Genomic DNA, 22,617 nt, shown 5'->3' with positions numbered 1-22,617 from the left:
GGATTCCCTGTTCCTATACCGTCTATCTAATATATTGCAGTAATTTTCTGAGATTAAAAAGGTACGCTTGCAATATGATTTTTACAAAATTTATATTTTACTACTTCTTGAGGCTTCAAGAAATTCGATTAGATGTTCTGAAGAGCTTGTTAAACCAACGTGAAGCAAAGCAACAGGAAGTGAATGTGAAACGGATTGATATTCAGTGGAGCAAACAGCAACAGAAGAAATCAGCAACTATAAAGAAGATAAGACTGGAGCACATCAAAGGTCACACTTTTATTTGGTTCACAGTTTAACAGTATGTGAGGAATGATGAGAAAAACATATCGTGACAGAGTTCTTAGCTATGTTGATTCCCATGTTGCTGGATTACATTGCTATCGTAATATCCCTATCTAGCATTATATATAATGTCATCATTAGTTAGTCACGTTATGTAACTTATGAGTCTACATTCTATAATCTATCATATAGATGTGTATAAGCATTCTAGAAGGGTTGTTTGATAGTATTTCCAGCTTATGCTGGAAGGGTCAAATAGTTTCTGTAGAGAGAGAAATAATTAATATTTCAGATTGGTACATCCATGGATTAGCTACATGATTCGAGAATTTTCTGCCTTCCAAGTTTGTTTATGTTTTTTGATAGGTTGTTTTCTTGAAGAATAGAAAATGTGAGCCAAATCTCAGATCTTAACAGCTCTACACTCAGTCTCAGAAACTGCTGGAAAAGTTCAGCAGGTCAGGTAGCATCTGTGGGTGAGAAATTGAGCTATTGTGCGAGACCCTTCTTGAGAATTATGAAAGATAAAAATCCATAGTAGTTTTCAGGTCAGAATTTCTGATACAGGGCCTCATTCTTGCAAAATTAACCCTTTTCTTCCACAGATGCTGCCTGACCTATACAGTAAATTATTTGTTAAACACAAATGGGCTGATAAATTCAAAGTGATTTTGGCTTTAACATGAGAAATGTTGAGCTTATCTCTTAATAGCCCATTACCAACAATCAAATTTTAAATTATAAGAAAATGTGTATCGTGTTCAGTTTTAATATTTTGTTTTTTTCTAGAAATAAGAAAATTAACAGCTAGGAGAAAAAATGTGGAAGGGACGCTTGAACGGCGTAGCCTCATAAAGGACTATGCTAATTATGGTTCAGAGGTTTATGCACCTATTTCTCGGATTGGTCAGTTTCCAGACCAGAACTCAGAACGATTTGTTGTGAAAAGCCATTTTCTATCCACATATGATGGTAAGTTAGTGCTATAGTAATGTATACGTGTATAACTTTTGGATTCTAGTTCACCAAAATATCTGAAAGGGAAACTTTATACATTCATTTTACAAAAATAACAAATGGATTCCAAAAATACAAAAGAAAATCTGAAGAAAGACATTTTTTATTTAAAATATAAGAAACAAATGAGGTAACCAGTGGGTCAGGCAGCACCAATTAATGAAACAATTTAAATTGGAACAGCACTATCCCATTTAGCTATTTGAATCAAATCCTGATTGATCTGTACTGCATTTACTTGCCTTTCTCCATCTCCTGTCAAACCCTAATCCAAATGAAAAGTAACTGATTTTTTTATATTGAAAATGCCTCGACTCATGAAAAAATAAATTACGTAATAAATATTTTAGTACAATATTTGCTGGAGAAATTTAAACTATATTTTCTGCTAAATTTTTGCTTGTCTTTTGTGAGTTTGCTAGTTAAAACTTTTGAGATGGTTGTCCATCACTTTATTAAATTTTAACCCTTTTGCAATTAAGACCAACATTTTCATAAAAAATGATAACATTTAATGGTTCATGAAATTAGATGATCTCCTCACCACTTCAATACTGACCCAAGGCCATTCAAACCAACCCCTTACCCATCAATGTATATACTGACCCTTAACCTACTTCCTAATGGCTCATTAACAACACAGCCCCTCCCCCACAACCTTTGCCTGATCCAAGACCTTGAAGCTGATTCTGTTTCATAATCACCTATCAATGCAAATCCCGGCGCACTCCATACTGCAGCAGCTTACCCATTCGACTACCTGACACAACACTAGCCCCAAATTCAGCATATAATTCTCATCTTCCCGGATGTTTCCATTCCTGAGTGACACATTTTCATTGATGAAAATGGGTGTAGTACCTATTCAGCAGCAGCCCCCAGGCAACAGTAAAATTCGCCATAGTGACGCACAACCAAATGCTTTGGTGCACTGCATTTGGGCAGATTATAATTTTTAGCAATTATACTGTGAGACTTGAGTCATTTTTTTTTAGTTTATATTTGACTTGATTGATTCTGGTACATAGGTACCAAATAGACCTTTCACTGCAGATTGTTTTAGTGAGAGGATAGAAATTGATCGGCTCCCATGCTAAGGCTGGTTGAAAGATCAAGTTTGGGACTAGGTCAGAAGTTACTCAGGAGCAGCTTCATATACGCTAATGACAGGCTGTGCTTTTTAAACTGGACGTAGTCCAGAAATAAAACAGAATATAACAACACTGTTTTCTCGATTTTTCCCTTTAAGAACCTAGTGTAGATTGGTAACTGCCTGGTACAAATAAGACAGCAAATCTGTGAATCACACTCTGCCTGTTTGAACAGGTTTGTAGCTGGGCTTTAAGGACAAGTTTGTATATTTAAGCAGCCTCTTAACAGTTTAATCAAGTCAGTGTTTGGTGTTAGTAGGGTATTTAAGCCATTCCAGCCACCTATTATTCCAGATGAAAATTGCCCAAACTGGCAGATAAGAGAATGTTTTTACATGCGACAATCATGCAAGAATCCTGTGTCACTGTGAAATTTCTGAAATAGTGAATGCAACAGTGTACATCTGACTCCGTACTATCATTTAAGGGATGTCTTTGAAACTGTGGGAATGCCAGCTCTGTGTTAAGTGTTTATATTCATAGGAGTACAACTACAGGGATGGTCAGTTCATCCAGCTTTTTGAAATATTCTCTGTCCAGCCAGCCACACCAACCATTATATCTCAGATAGGGATAACTTTGACAGATGTTTAATATAAGCAGTGGTGCCATGTCATTTATTTAAATTAGTTGATTTTACTTTATAGTATTTCCATTCAACCACATACTTCTGCTGCCCAAGCCCCAGAACAGTTTTACTAGCCTTTATATGTGGCATCCTGATGGTATTTTCAAATACATACAGATTATCATTATCTGGTTTGCAGCTATTCTACACAATTATGTTGCAGATACTGGCAAAACTACTGGCACGTGCATGGGTGCATATTGGAAAGCTGTACATCGCCAATCTCCCAGTATTAAAATTAATTAAGGAAGGGGAAAGCAACAAAAGACAGCAAATCACATCCCAAGCATTCACATTCTGTTTAGTAACAAATCCTGTGTGTGCCTGCAATATGGATGTGAAAGATCCCAGTGACCTGATAACTTCACTGCAAAGTTAAAGGATATCCACAAGTTCTACAAGCCAAATTACAAAATGCACAAAGAAAGAAAAAAAATGTGTAATTGAAAGGGAAATTTATTGTTTATTAATGGTTTCAAGCTACTGCAGGCCTGTACTGCACATTTTAAAAAATGCTTTAGGTCTGCTAGATTTGGAGGATTCGCTGCCTGATTTTGTTACTCAACCACGTATACGAATTCAGAGACCAAAACTTACAACAAAGGATGGCTTCTTGAAGTATTCTGCTCGCAAGGAAATGGAATTGGCTAAGCTTCATAAGGTACAGTTGGTGAAAAGATGCAAGTGTGGGGGGTTATCAACCCTGATTTTGTAAATTAGTTTTATAAGTTTTGAGGAATTCATATACAAGCATTCAATTATGGATTTTTGTTATATAGCATTTACTTCTTTCTTCTACAATGATCTTCATTGTAGCCCAGCAAAACAATTATTTCACACTGCATTCAAGATTCTTACTATGATTTTCATGCATGTGATAAACCAGTACATGTAGACATCTGTAGATGTTTGTAACTCTTACCCACTGAAAGTGCCAAACACCTTTTGGAATAGAAAGCACTGTGGCTAACTCTCAGGCCTGGATTAGAAAGCACTGTGGCTAACTCTCAGGCCTGGATTAGAAAGCACTGTGGCTAACTCTCAGGATTGGATTAGAAAGCTCTGTGGCTAACTCTCAGGCCTGGATTAGAAAGCTCTGTGGCTAACTCTCAGGATTGGATTAGAAAGCACTGTGGCTAACTCTCAGGCCTGGATTAGAAAGCACTGTGGCTAACTCTCAGGCCTGGATTAGAAAGCACTGTGGCTAACTCTCAGGCCTGGATTAGAAAGCTCAGTGGCTAACTCTCAGACCCGGATTAGAAAGCTCTGTGGCTAACTCTCAGGCCTGGATTAGAAAGCTCTGTGGCTAATTCTCAGGCCTGGATTAGAAAGCACTGTGGCTAACTCTCAGGACTGGATTAGAAAGCACTGTGGCTAACTCTCAGGCCTGGATTAGAAAGCTCTGTGGCTAACTCTCAGGCCTGAATTAGAAAGCTCTGTGGCTAACTCTCAGACCTGGATTAGAAAGCTCTGTGGCTAACTCTCAGGATTGGATTAGAAAGCTCTGTGGCTAACTCTCAGGCCTGGATTAGAAAGCTCTGTGGCTAATTCTCAGGCCTGGATTAGAAAGCACTGTGGCTAACTCTCAGGACTGGATTAGAAAGCACTGTGGCTAACTCTCAGGCCTGGATTAGAAAGCTCTGTGGCTAACTCTCAGGCCTGGATTAGAAAGCTCTGTGGCTAATTCTCAGGCCTGGATTAGAAAGCACTGTGGCTAACTCTCAGGACTGGATTAGAAAGCTCTGTGGCTAATTCTCAGGCCTGGATTAGAAAGCACTGTGGCTAACTCTCAGGACTGGATTAGAAAGCACTGTGGCTAACTCTCAGGACTGGATTAGAAAGCTCTGTGGCTAACTCTCAGGCCTGGATTAGAAAGCTCTGTGGCTAACTCTCAGGATTGGATTAGAAAGCTCTGTGGCTAACTCTCAGGCCTGGATTAGAAAGCTCTGTGGCTAACTCTCAGGATTGGATTAGAAAGCACTGTGGCTAACTCTCAGGCCTGGATTAGAAAGCACTGTGGCTAACTCTCAGGCCCGGATTAGAAAGCTCTGTGGCTAACTCTCAGACCTGGATTAGAAAGCTCAGTGGCTAACTCTCAGGACTGGATTAGAAAGCTCTGTGGCTAACTCTCAGGCCTGGATTAGAAAGCTCTGTGGCTAACTCTCAGGTTTGGATTAGAAAGCTCTGTGGCTAACTCTTAGGATTGGATTAGAAAGCTCTGTGGCTAACTCTCAGGCCTGGATTAGAAAGCTCTGTGGCTAACTCTCAGGCCTGGATTAGAAAGCTCTGTGGCTAACTCTCAGGATTGAATTAGAAAGCTCTATGCCCCAATGTGCTCCATTTACACACCTGAAGCAAAAATCAAATCCTTTTGCCTTCGCTTGGGAGTCATTTGCAGATCAGCCGGGAAGCTTACTGGCACCACTGAATTAGAACAGTAACAATTCTGAACTTTGCATGAGTACCAAAAAGCTTTTTTTCATAAGTTATTGGCTCTTGGTCACCAGAAATGGTTTGGTTCTGGCATTAAGGCTAATTAAGAAATTGTGTCTGGAAAGGGCACCCAACAGTTTGAGTCAGGCAAGCAATTCTTAAAACATTATTGTGCAGAAAGAAGAGAAATAATTGTAATGTATTGACAAGAGATTTTTGACTTGGTGGAGTTGTGTTTGTGTTCTTGCAATCATGAGTATGCGAGATAGAGGGAGGGACACATAACTTGTATGTGTGTGTGCTCTCTTATATGCAAAACATACATGCACTTATGTATCTGTTGTCAGACTGAACCTCTGGTGAGCATGGACATATTGCAGTGCTGATATTGTCAAGTATTACCGTACTTAGCCAAACTAGCACCAGATCTACAATGGTACATTCTTGTTATCTTTCACTCTGCCTAGTTCCTGCTCATTCTACTCTGTTATGATGAAATTTTTTGGTATCTGCCTGGTAATCGTGACTTCGTCAACTGAGGTATTTGAGTCATTGTGAAATCTGGAAACTTGCTCCCAGCTGAAGATAACCATGGAACTACAAAGTGAGATTAAGACAATGCTGACCTCTCTTTTAAATTAAATTATCCTTGATGGTATTAGAATATGGGATCAGTTCATTAGATAACTAACTGAATGTCCTGTAATGGAGAAATCAAGGCACTAGGCATTCCTAAAGAAACACAAACTCTTTCTTGAAGAGCATGGTAGAAAATGAGATTTGAGTAAGAATGGGAGAAGGCGTCACAAATCTCCCACACTGCTTGTTAAATTTATTTTATGGCAAAATAATTACTAGGCTGGTTATTGCAGCCATTATAGTATAATTGCTTAATCTGATGTTGCCTGATAGGCTTGCCATTTTGGGAGAGAAGTTCAGTAACAGAGAATTTGTGGTTGGAAACTGAAAGTCCACTAAAGAGGTCAAATGGCATTTGGAATTTCAAGAAAGAGAGGAAAACTAAATGATAAAAATTAGTGAGGCCACATAATTCTAAAACAATAAATGAAAAAAAGCAAAATTTTGTGTTTTTTTCATAGTAAGACATTCAACCTACTTTACACCAATTATAATATTATTTCAGGGCGTGGAAAGCTGTGAATAGCTTACTCCATTCTTTGATGGAATATATTTTTCCCATAAATTAATTAAACTCATGGCACCAATCAGTAAAATTATAGCAAGGGTTGAACTATCACATTTAGGAAGTATTTTGCTTCTTCCCCTGTCATTGCTCGCAATATTGAGTTTGTTTTCAGTTTGGTTCCTCACTACCCCTCCCTGCTGCCCCCTTCCACACACCAAACTCATGCATTTCCCATCCAACCATCTTTGTTTACTTCACTGAGCAACATTCTCGCTTTAGCTCACTGCTTACAGAGAAGTTTGATCCCAGTGAACAATACTGGCATTCTTCACCCCTGCCACAATCATCATCTGAGCATGATTACCTCTTCCTCACTTCCCCAAGCAGCAGTGCTTCAGTGAACCATCTTGATGAAGATTGTTCCATCTATGTTTACTATTCCTGTTATCTTCTCTTTTCTCTCTTCCTTACCCCTCCTTCCAGCACATGCCTTTCTACTAACTTGGAGAACATTGTTGTGAAAATATTATTGTTTTTAATGAGCTAGATGTAAGAAGTATATTTTTCACTAATAGAGTATTGTATGATTTACTGATGGTGAGCTTAATCATAACTTGAATACTTCAAATCATGGGAAGTAAACTAGCAACATCTTTATCTGTAAAACTCAGGCCATAAAGGATGCAAAATTTAAAGGAGAAAAGCAAGAAAAGCCTCTCCGCTTTTTGTACAAGATTATTAAACCAGTTCCTCGTCCTCCAACACCGACAGTTGAACCACCACCTGAGGTAAGGACGAAGCTACTCTTCAAAGGCAAAAATATTTTTTCAACAATTTATTTTCCAAGACAGTTCATCCTTAAAATAAAAATATGAACATCACAGAGTTTGACAACCATGAACCTGTATAGATGTATAAATAATAAGATTGGATATCTTGGTTTGGCTAACAAGAATTCTTGAATGGCACAACATTGCATTTACTAAAAAAGGCCATCATCCAAGAGGGATTACAAACCAAACTGATTGGATGTCTGTGCCTCACGTGAGCCTTCTTCACCAATTTTCATCTAACTTGATTGACAAGTCATGTTTCCTACTCAGGTTGATCTAATGTTCCCTTAAGTGGTATTGCTATGTATAAGTTATTGTAATATTAAATGATGGAGCAGGCTCAGAAGGTTGTGTAGCCCACTCCTGCACTTTTTTCTATGTTATAAGATATATATGAAAAAATAGGGAACTACAAATCAATTTGCCTGCTGTCTGCTGGTAGCAAAATGCTGGAATCCATTGCAAGGTTGTGATAACAGGATATTCAAAGAAAATAATAACATTAATAAACAAATGAATGTTGTTTTGTGAAGTGAAAGTTAAGTTTAACAAGAAGTTTTTTTGTAGATCTAACAGGGCAGATAAGAAGGAAATAGGAATACACTATTTTTTGATTTTCAGAAGCTGATGCATGGTGAGAAGTGGCTGCAATATGGCAGGATAATGCAGGCCAGGGCATGCTGGAAATCCTGCCTGCCATATTGCAGCCATTTCTCACCATGCATCAGCAAACTCAGGATTCCTGTGCAAATGTGGAAATCTGAACTTCTTGTCTATTCTTTGCTGGCATTTTGTGATTGGCACTTGAACTTCATCAATATTTTTAAATTGAAATTACAATGTATGTAATGATGAAGAGATATTTATCAGTCACTTTTTGTTGAGGGGTATATATCAAATACATAAAATGTTGAATGATGACAGTACTCCAGAGATAGTTATAGATCTGCTGTGATCTAAAAGTCCAGAATCTGCAGATAACAGCTGGGTTTGGCACAAGTTTATGATATTTTGTATTTGTGTCATGTTGAACCACCAAGCAGGATTTTGCTGAGAGGAGCTGTCTCAATTCAGGTCAGCTTCTAAGACATTGCATTGAGCAATGAGGGTGGTGTCAGAATACATTCTACTTCATCAGAAACAGTATAAACCTATTGAACATTGTTCAATTATTAATGTTAAAAGTAAATACGGTATAAAAATACTAATATAGTTCCCCAAAACCAAAGAACCCTGGCCTGGTCATACAATAATCTTGTGTTCCTATTGCCTGGATCTTAGGTTAGAAAAAAAATAATATATACAGTTAGCAGCAACTTTAGGACATGTACATTCATATGAAAATCCTGAAGGTGATGACCATATTAGTAAGGAAATGTTGGCAAGTCACTGCTGACTGTTCAGTACAAACCTGAACCAGTGTTCCTTGACAAAATATTGCATGATGGCGCCATCTTAAGGAAAACAGTCCAGCTGCATGTTCATTGCCTCATTTATATATCTGGGCTGGCAAATAAAAAGACAAGCTGCTGAAGGAACTTCACCCAAAACATCAGTTGTCCATTCCCCTGTACAGATACTGCTTGAATGGCTGAGTTCCTCCAGCAGTTTTTTTTTTGCTCCTGATCCCAGCATTTGCAGTCTCTTGTGTCTGTGTTAGTAAGTATGTAACTGCTGCTGCTGGTGATATCTTCTATCACATTCCTGCTGGTTGAGAGGAGACTGATTGGGTAAAAATTAGCTGAATTGGATACATCCAGTTTTGTGAACAGAATCTTTTTGGGCAGATGTTCAATTTGTTGGTTGGATGGCAATGTTATGACAATACTGGAATATCTTGGCTAGAGGTACAGCTAATTCTGGAGTACAGATCTTCGAAAATACAGTAAGGATGTTATTTGGTCTAAGTCTTTGCTGTTTCCAGTGCTCCAGTCGTCTTTACACATTAAGTGAATTGAACTGGTTAAAGACTGGCTTCTGTGATGGTGGGATATTGGTTATGCAATAGCTTGGCTGTGTCTTTCTCATGCTGTTCAGCACATGTACAGCTAGGTTGTGCTGCAGCTTCACTAAGCTGGCATTTTGATCATTTTTAGATATGTTCCCTGCTGCCTTTCTGCATTCCCCAATAAATGAGGACTGACCCCCTAGTAATGGTTGAGTGAGGATTATGCTGAGCCATGAAGATAAAGATTGCAGCAGTGTACATTGCTGCTGATATTCTGCTTATGGTACCTCATAAATATCCAACATTGAGCTGCTGGATCTTTTCTAAGGCTATCCCATTTATCACAACTATAATGACACACACTCAATGAAGAGTATTTTCAATATGAAGACATGAATTTGCAGGAATTATTTCTACCAGTGCTTCCATGGATAGGTATATTTGCCACGGTCAAGTAGCTATATGATGAAAATCAAAAAGACTGCAGATGCTGGAAAGCTGGAATAAAAACAGAAAAGGCATAACAATCCCCACAGGTCGGTCAGTAACTACAGAATGAGAAACAGTTCAGATTTCAAGTCTAAGTCCCTTCATCAGGTTTGAAAAAGAGTATTTAGGAAGCAGGGAAGTGGGAGATGACAATGGCTGGGACAAGTGAGTTTCTGTGATAAGGTAAGTAATGAGGTAATAAGCTGCTGTCTGTGTAATGTGATAAAGTCATTTATAAGGAGTGCTGCCACAAGAAGCAGTATCCATCATCCAGGCCATGCTCTCTTCTCACTGTGACATTCTGTGTGTTAAAAAAAAAACTGCCTGTAACATCTCTCCTAAACTTAAGACATAGGAGCAGAATTAAGCCATTTGGCCCATTGGGTCTTTTCCAACATTTCTTCAAGGCTGATCCATTTCCTTCTCAACTCCTATTCTTCTGTCTTCTCCCTATAACCTTTCACAACATGACTAATCACAAACCTATCAACCTCCATCTTAAATGCTCCCGATGAACTGGCCTCCATAGCTGCCTGTGCCAACAAATTTCACAGATCCACCGCCCTCTGGCTGAAGAAATTCCTCTCATCTCTTTTCTAAATGGACAGTCCTCAATTTTGAGGTTATGCTCTGGTCCTAGACTCCCCCCACCAAAGGAAACATTCTCTTTGCATCCACTCTACATTTTTCAATTTTGATAGGTTTCAATGAGATCCCCACTCAATCTTCTAAATTCCACCAAGTACGGGCCTAGAGCCTTCAATCACTGTTCATATGATAATCCTTTCATACCTGGAATCATTCTTGTGAACTTCTGTTGAACCCTCTCCAATGTCAGCACATCTTTTCTTAATTAAGCAGCCCAAAGCGGTTCACAATAGCCCATATGAGGCCTCACCAGTGCCTTATACAGCCTCAGCATTATATCCTTGATTCTATATTTTAGCCCTCCAGAAATTAATGCTAACATTGCACTCACTTTCCTCACCACCAATTCAACCTGCAAATTAACCTTTAGGGAATCCTGCACAAGTCCCTTTGCATCTCAGATTTTTGAATTTTCTCACTGTTTAGAAAATAGACTTTGCTTTTATTGTGTAACACTTACCCAAAAGGCTGGTATATCTCTAGGGGAAAAGGAGATCCAGCCACTCACCAACCCACCTCCCGTACACGCAGGTGCTGTGAGAATCGAGTTTATGCCTCGCGCCCGCCAACAGTATCAAACCCACAACAAATACTGTTATGAAATACACTTTAAAGAGTTTACTAAAATTAAAAGAGTATTAGGCAATACAATATATATATGCAAGGAAAAAAACAAAAGGTGCCAACTTATCAAAGTTCAGTCAGTTTAGTGCACTCGTTGGAGCTCAACCATCGAACCATTCGACCCCTCGTCGCTTGCCTCCGACTTCCACGTCTTCCACCTCGGACTCCCCGGTGGTCTTCCGAGTGCACGTCCACCTTCCTCGGCGTCCTCCTCCTGACTCCCTTCACACCACAAGCCCCGCGCAACCCCTCCCGCAAGTTCCCAGCCTCACAAAACACAATAACATTCCCCATTGATTAACAAAAGAATACAATTACCATATCAGCCATTCTAAAGCGAAACAACGGCGAGAGAAACACTTATCAGACAAAGAAGCATTCCTACTCGTAACAAACCAAAGAAGCCATTTTGAGTAACATACACAGGACATTGTACAATTGCTTCTACCAAAGTGCATGAATATACACTTCCTGACACTATTCCATCTATCTCCTCTTTGCCCATTCTCCTGATCTGTCTCTCTGTAGCCTGTCTGCTTACTCAACACCATCTGCCCCTCCACCTATCTTTGTATTGTCCACAAACCTGGCCACAAAGCCAACAATTTCATCATCCAAATCTTTGACATAAAAAGAATCTGTCCCAACACAGACCCCTGTGGAACACCACTGGTCACCGGCAGCCGATCCAAAAGGATCCCTTTATACCCATTCTTTGGCTCCTGCCAATCAGCCAATGCTTTGTCTTTCCTGTAATAGCATGGGCTCTTACCTTGTTGAGCAGCCTCATATGCAGCACCTTGTCAAAGGCCTTCTGTAAATCAAGAACACAATATCCACCAATTCTCCTTTGTCTATCCTGCTTGTTATTTCTTCAAAGAATTCCAGCTGATTTGTTAGGCAAAATTTTCCCTTAAGGAAACCATGCTGGTTAAGGCCTATTTTATCATGTGCCTGCAAGCACCTAGAAACCACATCCTGAACAATCAACTCCAATATCTTCCCAATCACTGAGGTCAGGCTAGCTGGCCTATAGTTTCCTTTCTTCTGCTTTCCCCCCATCTTGAAGAGTGGAGAAGATAATTGCAATTTTCTAGTCCTCTGGAACCATGCCAGTATCTAGTGATTATTGAAAGATCGTTACTAATACTTCTGCAATCTCTTCAGCTACTTTTTTAGAACCCTGGGTTGTAGTCCATCAGGTTCAGATGACTTACTCACTTCAGATCTTTCAGCCTACTAAACACCATCTCTATTATTAGCATCTGCACTTACTTATGCCCCTTGGCACTCTCGAACTTTTAGCATACTACTAGTCTCTTCTGCAGTGAAGAATGATGCAAATTACTTATTCAATTTATCTGCTATTTCCTTATTTCTATAATATCTGTCCAGTATAATTTTCCAGCAGTCCAATATCTACTCTCGCCTCTCTCTTACTCATTACCCCATCTCCCATGTTTTATTTGTTGCTTTGTGTTGGTTTTAAAAAATTGCCCAATCCTCTAACTTCCCATTAATTTTTGCCCTGTTATTTGCTCTCTCTTTTGCTTTTATGTTGGCGTTGACTTATCAGCTACGGTTATGTCATCCTGCCTTTAGAATACTTCCTCGTCTTGGTCCTGCACCTTCTGAATTGGCCAGACACTGAGAAACGCCAGACATTCCTGTTGTGCCATCATCCCTGCTAGTATCCCCTTTCAATCAACTTTGGCTCTACTCCCATGCCTTTGTAATTCCCTTTACTCCACTGTAATACTGATATACAGTATCTGACTTTAGCTTCTCCCTCTCAAATTGCAGGGTGAATTCTATCATATTATGATTTTAAGATCACTGTTTGCTAAGTGCTCATTTACCTTATGCTCCCTAATCATATCTAGTTCATTACACAGCACCCAATCCAGAACTGCTAATTGTGGGCTCAACCACAAGCTGTTCCAAAAAACCAAAGGCATTCCACAAATTCTCTGTCTTGGAATATAGCATCAATTTGATTTTCCTAAATCCCCATGACTAATGTAACATTGCCTTTTTGACATGTTTTTTCTATCTCCTGCTATGGACCACATGCTGGCTACTGTTTCAGGGCCTGTAAATAACTCCCATCGGGGTCTTCTTACACTTGCAGTTTCTTAACTCTACTCACAAGGATTCTATGTCTTACGATCCTATGTCACCTCTTTCTAAAGATTTGATTTAATATTTTACCAGCAGAACCACTCCTGCTGCTCTGCTTAGCTGCCTGTCCTTTCAATAGATTGTGTATCCTTGGATATTAAGCTTCTGACCACAATTGTCTTTCAATCATGACTCCATAATAACCTCAAAACATCATACCTGCCAAACCCTAACTGCCCTACAAAATCATCTGTCTTATTCCGTATACCGCGTGCATTCTAATATAACATCATCAGTCCTTTTCAGTTTTATCCCTCTTTTACACTGCAACCAATCCCACTGACTACAATTTTGCCCTATCATCCGCCTGTCCTTCCTGACAGTCTCATTATACATCATCTCTGCTGTAAACCAACAGCCCTGTTACTACCCTGTTACTACAGTACCCCTGCCAAACTAGTTTAAACCTTTCCCTACAGCTCTAGAAAACCAGCCCACAAGGATATTGGTTCCATTCATGTTCAGGTGTAGCCCATCACCTTTATATAAGTCATACCTTCTCCAGAAGAGATCCCAATAATCCAGAAAAATAATGTTATGAGACTCCAAGAGGTCTGGAGTTAATGTTGTGGATTTTAAGGGCTTTCCCATCTCCAGTGGCCATCCTGTTGATGTGACAGTATGTAACCATGGATAGTGATGTTAGAGTCTGAAATGTGGTCTTCCAGATATCATTCTGGGATTACAACTATATTAGGCAATTACAAGAACAGTCTTTCAAATAAACATGAGGCCCTAGATATTTGTGAAGAGAACTGTGAAAGTTCATCAGGACTAAGCATGTCTTTGCAGGGTCAAATTTGATGCCGATGTATTTGTAGAATCTGTTCTTGTTCTTCTGTTTAAATATAGCTACTTCAGAGCGAATTTGGGCTATCATTGGAATCACAGATAGGCCAGATTAGGTTAGGATGGCAGATTTCCTTGCCTGAAGGAAATTCGTAAACCAGCTAGGTTTTTACAGTCATCCAGTAACTCTTATTGTTGTAATCACCATCAGTGCTAAGTTATTTATTTACATTTCAGATTATTAAATAGACTCTATAGTTGTAATACCTGGGCCCTATGTAAAACCAATATCATGTTCTTATTCCTATATTCAAGGCAATTTCTTATTATTTCAGGGAGAAGAAGAGAAGGAACTAGCTATCATTTACCTGCAGAAATTAATAAGAGGAAGAGCTATTCAGAATATGGTAAGTTTTTAAAATCGGGTTTTACGGATGATAATGTGAATATAGATATTATTGTTAAGTATTGAAATTTATCACCATACACTGTTCTGTATTTTGAAGGAATCTGAGGAGCTATATCTTACAAGCGGTGAGAAGAGAACAACACTGAACGTCATCTTGTCATTATTCAACACATAATGCATAACGATCAAGGGATATCTAGATGGCTTCATTTAAATTACACTGTGTGCATTCCAGTCATTTGATCCACACACTGTGGAACTAAATTGATGGACTAAAACAGGTTGAAGTTAAAGATAATAATGGTAGTCTTGGAATTGGGGGATAACACTAACATACCAATATTTCTGTAGATGTTCGAAGGCAAAGAGAAACGTATTGAGCTACTCCAGGAACTTCGCACTACTCATGCACTCCAGGAGGACAGGCAGCTAGTGAAGGAAGCAGAAAAGCAGGCAATTTTAGCCTTGCAGCAAGAACGAGACGTAAAGCAACAAAAGGTAAAGCAAAAAATTTGTAACATTTAATGGGAACTATTGTTGCATCATTGTTATGCTTACTTTGTTATATAGAAGTATAGCTTTGTACATCAAACAGAATATTATATATTGAAAACATTGGCCACTTAAAAATGATAAATTCTGCAAATTGAGAATAAAATGTGCTTCATATTCTGGTAATCATATTTTTAAATGTATTATTTGTTGCTGTCTGATTATTGCTTTAAGGGCACTTAATTAGAAGACAAGGTTTTCCTGAATATCATTGACCTAGAGCTAATTTGTTTATAGACAAACTAGCTTGATAAAGAAGTCATCAAGCTGCCTTGGGACATTGCAACAGATTTCATATATGGATCTTGTTTTCCTTTTGTAACTGGTGGTATGTTTATATAGTAGAATGTATATGTGCTTTTATTTCTGGATGCTTTGATGGTAATTTAGAACTTGTAAATGAATGCTGCACATCAAATAAAGTTAAGGGCATTTGGCAATTAAAAATTAATGTACAAAGGAACCTCAGGGCCCAAGTCCGAAGTGGCCACACAAAATCGATAGGGTGGTAAAGATGGTGTCTGATGTGCTTGCCTTTAGTCAAGTTCAAGAGTCAGGAATTTATGATACAGCTTTATAAAGCTCTAGTTCGACTGCTTCTGGAGTATTGTATTCAATTCTGATTGCCCCATTATTAGAGAATGTGGAAGCTATGGAGAGGGTGCAGAAGAAGTTTATCAGGATACAAGACAGATGCAGATACTGGAAATCTTGAGAAACACACACAAAGTGCTAGTGGAACTCAACAGGTGAGACAGCATCTATGGAGGAATATAAACAGTCATTTTTTTTTGGCCAAGACCTTTCATCTGAAGAGAGTGGTTTACATAAAGTAGAGGAGAGTTCCCCCAACATTTTTGTGTTTCTGAAGGTTTCCCAGGATGCTGCATAGATTAGAGGGCATCTACTATAAGAAGAGGTTAGACAACCTCTTTGTTGGTTAGAGTTATTTTCTCTGGGCAGCAGAGGCTGAGGAGATACCTAATAGAAGTTTATAAACTTCTTAGAGGAATAGAAAAAGTAAACAGTTGTACCTATTGCCGAGGTTCAAAATGTAAGGCATGTAGTTAAGATGAGGATGAAGTTTCAAAGGTGTGTAGGGCAAGTTTTTTTATATGCAAAGTAGTTGCTGCCTGAAATGCACTGCCAGAGGTGGTGATGGAGGCAGATACAAAAGAGACATTTAAGAGACTCTTTAGATAGGCATATGAATATGTAGAGAATGTGGAGAGATATGGACCAAGTACAGGCAGCAGTATTAGGTATCATTAGCTTAATTAGTTTGGCACAGCTGAAGGGTCCATTCCTGTGGTTTACTGTTCTATGTTGACATTTAACTCAGAGGAAGAGATACAAAACACTAAATCTTGCCTAGATCAAACTTTTAAACATTTGTAAATAGCAGTTTTTAAAGCTAGATATAACAGATTATAGATAGTATATTTCTTTCTTCTTTCTCATAGCTTTCTACAATGGAAGACTATCTCGCACATGTGGAGGGTCGTGTACTTGCAGATATGTTTGACTTCCTGAATAAGGAGCTTCAGCGATTACAGGAGGAACGACGCATTCATGCAATGGTTATGTTAGCTGAGCGCCGTCGGCAGATCAGAGAGGCAGAAGAGAGTGGTTTACGTCAAGTGGAGGAGAGGCGCAGAAGGGAAGAGGATGAAATTTTCAAACAGGTTAGACATATGCAAACAAATTTACAGATAGGTTATTATTTGCAATTTTTGTGTCATACATATAAACAATTCACACAAAATCAAGGAGGAACAGAAATGAAAGAACATTTTTGCTTTGTAGCTGAAGTATTTATGAAACATATTCACTTGTAATTCAGGAAATACAGCAGCTAAACCTTTTAGGGCCAAGTTATGCAAACATCATGTGATATTGACTAGATAATCAGCTTAACGATGTTGGTTAAGAAATAAATATCATCTGGGACACCAGGGAGAACATGCTTCTTTGAAAGATTGCCATGGGATCTTATACATCCATTTTAAAAGGTAAACAAGACCTAAGTTTAGCATCTCATTTTCAAAGATGTCACCTGTGGCATTACCCTGTTCCCTTGGTACAGCAAAGGTGTTGGTTTAAATTTTATGCTGAATTTCCTCATTGGAACCTGAACTTAGTCAACTGTATCAAGTAAGGATGAGTTTAGTATGGAGTTAAAAACAGAAAGTGCTCAAAATATTCAGTATATCTGTTATATGTCCAATTTGTTCTGTCTGTAAACACATCTTGATGTAAAACATTATTTCATTTTGCTTAAGACTTTCAGGAAATCTTTCATTCAATATTTTGCCACCTTAAATCACAGTTAGTGACTACGCTTAGTCTGTGGCTGTGATATTGAAGAGAGAAAATTCAATAAAGAATAAGCATGGAACTGGCAGGTAAATGTATACAGAAACTTTAGCAAGGAAAACCATTGTAGCTGGCGAGGGGAAGTGCAAGGATAAAGAAATTGGAAATTAATTTTTGAAGGAAGTTTTAACATCACTCGTTTAAAAGACAGGACCAGTAATGAAGAAGGAACTAGTACTGATACTGGTTAATAGGATGGCCAGGAAGCAGTTAAGTATTTGGAAATAGCTGGAAATCATAATTAGCTGGAAAGAGGTTGAGTGTGGGAGCTGTATCAGATGAAAGTTCAGCATGGTATCAACCTGAATGACCTCTATTAAAAAAAATTAAAATTTCCATAAGGTCCTTACAGTTGCTGTTATATAAACAGGGGGGGTACAGATGTATCCTGCTTTACAAATGTTCGCTTTACGCCACTTAGCTTTTACAAAAGACTTACATTAGTACCTGTTTTCGCATTACAAAGAGGATTTTTGCTTTTACGAAAAATTTTCCCATATAAATTAATGGCTTTATGCCATTTCAGCTTAAGAAAGGTTTCATAGGAATGCTCTACCTTTGTAAAGGGGAGAACACCTGTATCCATCACATCAGAATTTTTTAAAAAGTTAATAGTATGGGACATCTCCAGTTTGCTCTCCAGTACTTTAGAACATAGAACAATACAGCACAGTACAGGCCCTTCGGCCCACAATGTTGTGCTGACCCTTAAACCCTGCCTCCCATATAACCCCCCACATTAAATTCCTCCATATACCTGTCTGGTAGTCTCTTAAATTTCACTAGTGTATCTGCCTCCACCACTGACTCAGACAGTGCATTCCACACACCAACGACTCACTAAGTAAAAAAGCAATGGAAGCATTCTAGAAGCAATGGATGGTTTTGGCAGAGAAGAGTGATATGTACAGTAATTCTACTTGATGCAGTCAGTCAACCTGATAATGCTTTAGACCAGTTGAGTATGTACTTGATAACTGTAATGGGGAACAATCAGTCTGAAAGTTGGAATAGGCTTTGTCGTGGATAAAAACCAGCAAATGGATAACGAAATCAACATTGGACTGATAAAAAAGGAGAGAAGACTCAACAGTGCTGTTGTTGCCAGTGGTAGCAGAGCTTTTCTGGAGACGATATGGAAAGACAGACAGACATACTTTATTGATCCTGAGGGAAATTGGGTTTCATTACAGCCGCACCAACCAAGAATAGTGAAGAAATATAGCAATATAAAACCATAAATAATTAAATAATAATAAGTTAATCATGCCCAGTGGAAATAAGTCCAGGACCAGCCTATTGGCTCAGGGTGTCTGACATTCCGAGGGAGGAGTTGTAAAGTTTGATGGCCACAGGTAGGAATGACTTTCTATGACGCTCAGTGTTACATCTCGGTGGAATAAGTCTCTGGCTGAATGTACTCCTGTGCCTAACCTGTACATTATGGAGTGGATGGGAGTCATTGTCCAAGATGGGATGCAACTTGCCGACACCATCCTCTTTTCAGACACCACCGTCAGAGAGTCCAGTTCCACCCCCACAACATCACTGGCCTTACGAATGAGTTTGTTGATTCTGTTGGTGTCTGCTACCCTCAGCCTGCTGCCCCAGCACACAACAGCAAACATGATAGCACTGGCCACCTGAAAGGTGGTTTGAAATTATGTCTGCCATGGATGTATGAAATGATCGGTACTATAGGAAGAGAGTGTTAATGGGACCTGGTATGATCAAGAGAGTGACCATGAACATGAATAAAATAAACGTTATGGCTGGCAGGATAGTAAATTGAAAATTGAAAAAGGCAAATTGAGTAAAATTCTTGAAGTATATGGTTGTTCAGTGCATGAAAGAAGAGAAGCAGAATGAAGATCAGAAGATAGAAGAAACGGCAACTTTAAATAAAAATCTCAGCAGGTCATTCAGCATCTGTGGGAAGAGAAACTGAAGGATTCCAGTCTTGAATCATTAACATCAGAATTAAAAGTGAAGGCTAATAGTGCAGGACATCTTTTGTTCCCAGATCAGTCCTTGGGTAGTAGATGGTTTTGACAGAGGAGAAGGATATCAGGACCTGGACCTGATTTGTTTTTCTTTTGGCTGTTTTCATTTTAAAGTGAACAACAGGAAGGGTACAGAATGGTAAACACAATTGAGTATGGGGAGAATGCAGAATACAGTTTACACAGTCCAGATGATAGAAACAATGGTCAGTTTGTTGGGGGGTGGGTGATCTTTGATAAGTTATTGCTATCCATGAGCCAAACTCCATCCAAATTTAGAAGTTAGAATGTCAATACTTCCATCTAAAATAGCATTTAAATATTCTGATCTATTAGCTAAATCCAAGAGGGAGTGATGTGTGCTTTAAATAGGAGGGGAAGGAAATCAGTAACAGTAACCCTCAGGCATATTGTTGAGTTTTGAAGCAATTAGAATTTCAATTTTCACCTGAATGTCTGTATTTAGGCAGTACATACCTACTAATTAGTAACATTTGAAAATACCGGAAAAAAAAGTCAAAGGGAGGATGTCTTTTGTCAACCTTATTCGAAGATTAAATAGTTTAATTTTTAAAGAAGATAATTACTTCATTATTACTAGAGTTTTGAATGTAAAAATTATAATTCCCCCCAACAGTTAAACCATTTACAATAAGAGACAGCATTTTTCCCTTCTTTTTTTAAATAAACAAATTAGTTGACTCTCAAAGTACTAATTATCATCTTTGTTTCGTTGATTGTAATTAGAGTGTGTACTGCATTATTTCTACTGCGCCTTTAAAGCAGGAAGTTGTTGTATGGTACTGCATGATATTAGAATCAAATTAAAGCCAAAATTTCAAATCAAGAGGCATGAAACTAAAAAGAATAACAAAGTGCTGGTTTAAATAGATGGATATTCAGATTTTGCTTTTAACCAGTGAAAGGAAGTATGGAGTTTCATGATAGAAATTATAACACTTGTCTTATCTGTTGGATTCCATGGCTGCCAGTCATAGAACCAAGAGATTAGAAGATCGAGTCTAGAAATAGCCCTTTGACCTATTTAGTCTGTGCCAAAATGTTATTCTGCCGAATTCCATTGACCTGCCCCTGAACCATTGGCCTCCATACTTTATAAGGCACTTGTGAGGCCTCACCTTGAGTATTGTGAACAGTTGTAGGCTCCTCATCTTAGAAAACACAAAGTACACTGCAGATGCTGTGGTCAAAGCAATAGATAATAGACAATAGGTGCAGGAGTAGGCCATTTGGCCCTTCTAGCCAGCACCGCCATTCACCGTGATCATGGCTGATCGTACACAATCAGTACCCCGTTCCTGCCCTCTCCCCATATCCCTTGACCCCACTATCTATAAGAGCTCTATCTAACTCTCTCTTGAAAGCATCCAGAGACTTGACCTCCACTGCCTTCTGGGGCAGACCATTCCACATATCCACCACTCTCTGGGTGAAAAAGTTTTTCTGCATCTCTGTACTAAATGGCCTACCCCTTATTCTTAAACTGTGGCCTCTAGTTATGGACTCACCCATCAGCGGGAACATGCTTCCTGCCTCCAGCGTGTCCAATCCCTTAATAATCTTATATGTTTCAATCAGATCCCCTCTCATTCTTCTAAATTCCAATGTATACAAGCCCAGTCGCTCCAATCTTTCAACATATGACAGTCCCGCCATTCCAGGAATTAACCTCATGAACCTACGCTGCACTCCCTCAATAGCAAGAATGTCCTTCCTCAAACTTGGAGACCAAAACTGCACACAATACTCCAGGTGGGGTCTCACCAGGGCCCTGTACAGCTGCAAAAGAACCTCTTTACTCCTATACTCAATTCCTCTTGTTATAAAGGCCAGCATGCCATTAGCTTTCTTCACTGCCTGCTGTACCTGCATGCTTGCTTTCATTGACTGATGTACAAGAACACCTAGATCTCGTTGTCCTTCCCCTTTTCCTAACTTGACTCCATTTAGATAGTAATCTGCCTTCCTGTTCTTGCCACCGAAGTGAATAACCTCACATTTATCCACATTAAACTGCATCTGCCATACATTCGCCCTCTCACCTAGCCTGTCCAAGTCACCCTGCATTCTCATAACATCCTCCTGACATTTCAAACTGCCACCCAGCTTTGTGTCATCGGCAAATTTGCTAATGTTACTTTTAATCCCTTCATCTAAATCATTAATGTATATTGTAAACTGCTGTGGTCCCAGCACTGAACCTTGCGGTACCCCACTGAGCAGCCTGCCATTCCGAAAGGGACCCGTTAATCGCTACTCTTTGTTTCCTGTCAGCCAGCCAATTTTCAATACATGTCAGTACTCTGCCCCCAATACCATGTGCCCTAATTTTGCCCACTAATCTCCTATGTGGGACTTTATCAAGGGCTTTCTGAAAATCCAGATACACTACATCCACTGGCTCTCCCTTGTCCATTTTCATAGTTATATCCTCAAAAAAATTCCAGAAGATTAGTCGAGCATGATTTTCCCTTCATAAATCCATGCTGACTCGGACTGATCCTTCTACTGCTATCCAAATGTGTCGTAATTTCCTCTTTTATAATTGACTCCAGCATTTTTCCCACCACTGACTTCAGGCTAACCGGTCTATAATTCCCTGTTTTCTCTTTCCCTCCTTTCTTGAAAAGTGGGACAACATTAGCCACTCTCCAATCCGCAGGAACTGTTCCTGAATCTATAGAACACTGGAAAATGATTACCAATGCATCCACGATTTCTAGAGCCACCTCCTTAAGTACCCTGGGATGCAGACTATCAGGTCCCGGGGACTTATCAGCCTTCAGACCCAACAGTCTATCCAACACCGTTTCTTGCCTAATATAAATTTCCTTCAGTTCATCCATTACCTTAGTTTCTTTGGCCAGTGTTACATCTGGGAGATTGTTTGTGTCTTCCCTAGTGAAGACAGATCCAAAGTACCTGTTCAACTTACCTGCCATTTCCTTGTTCCCCATAATAAATTCACCCGTTTCTGTCTTCAATGGCCCAATTTTGGTCTTAACTATTTTTTTGCTATTCACACACCTAAAGAAGCTTTTACTATCCTCATATTCTTGGCTAGTTTACCTTCGTACCTCATT

At 39.1% G+C, this 22,617-nt stretch overlaps 1 protein-coding gene across 3 annotated transcripts in view; it reads left to right on the top strand.

Annotated features, from left to right (window-relative positions):
- Positions 1–22,617, top strand: part of cfap91 (cilia and flagella associated protein 91) — a 76,250-nt gene that overhangs the window by 37,140 nt on the left and 16,493 nt on the right. For 2 of the 3 annotated variants that reach the window (XM_073045345.1, XM_073045347.1), the window contains 7 exons: positions 113–270; positions 1,075–1,257; positions 3,603–3,742; positions 7,333–7,449; positions 14,509–14,580; positions 14,934–15,080; positions 16,598–16,819. In XM_073045345.1, the coding sequence (XP_072901446.1) occupies positions 113–270; positions 1,075–1,257; positions 3,603–3,742; positions 7,333–7,449; positions 14,509–14,580; positions 14,934–15,080; positions 16,598–16,819 (1,039 nt within the window). The remainder of the gene's footprint in view (positions 1–112; positions 271–1,074; positions 1,258–3,602; positions 3,743–7,332; positions 7,450–14,508; positions 14,581–14,933; positions 15,081–16,597; positions 16,820–22,617) is intronic. The other variant, XM_073045346.1, reaches the window with a different exon arrangement.

Source organism: Hemitrygon akajei, chromosome 5 (genome assembly GCF_048418815.1).
Source record: "Hemitrygon akajei chromosome 5, sHemAka1.3, whole genome shotgun sequence".
NCBI classification, from domain to species: Eukaryota; Metazoa; Chordata; class Chondrichthyes; order Myliobatiformes; family Dasyatidae; genus Hemitrygon; species Hemitrygon akajei.
Note: the sequence above shows the minus strand (reverse complement) of the source record. Positions and strands in the feature narration are given on the sequence as shown.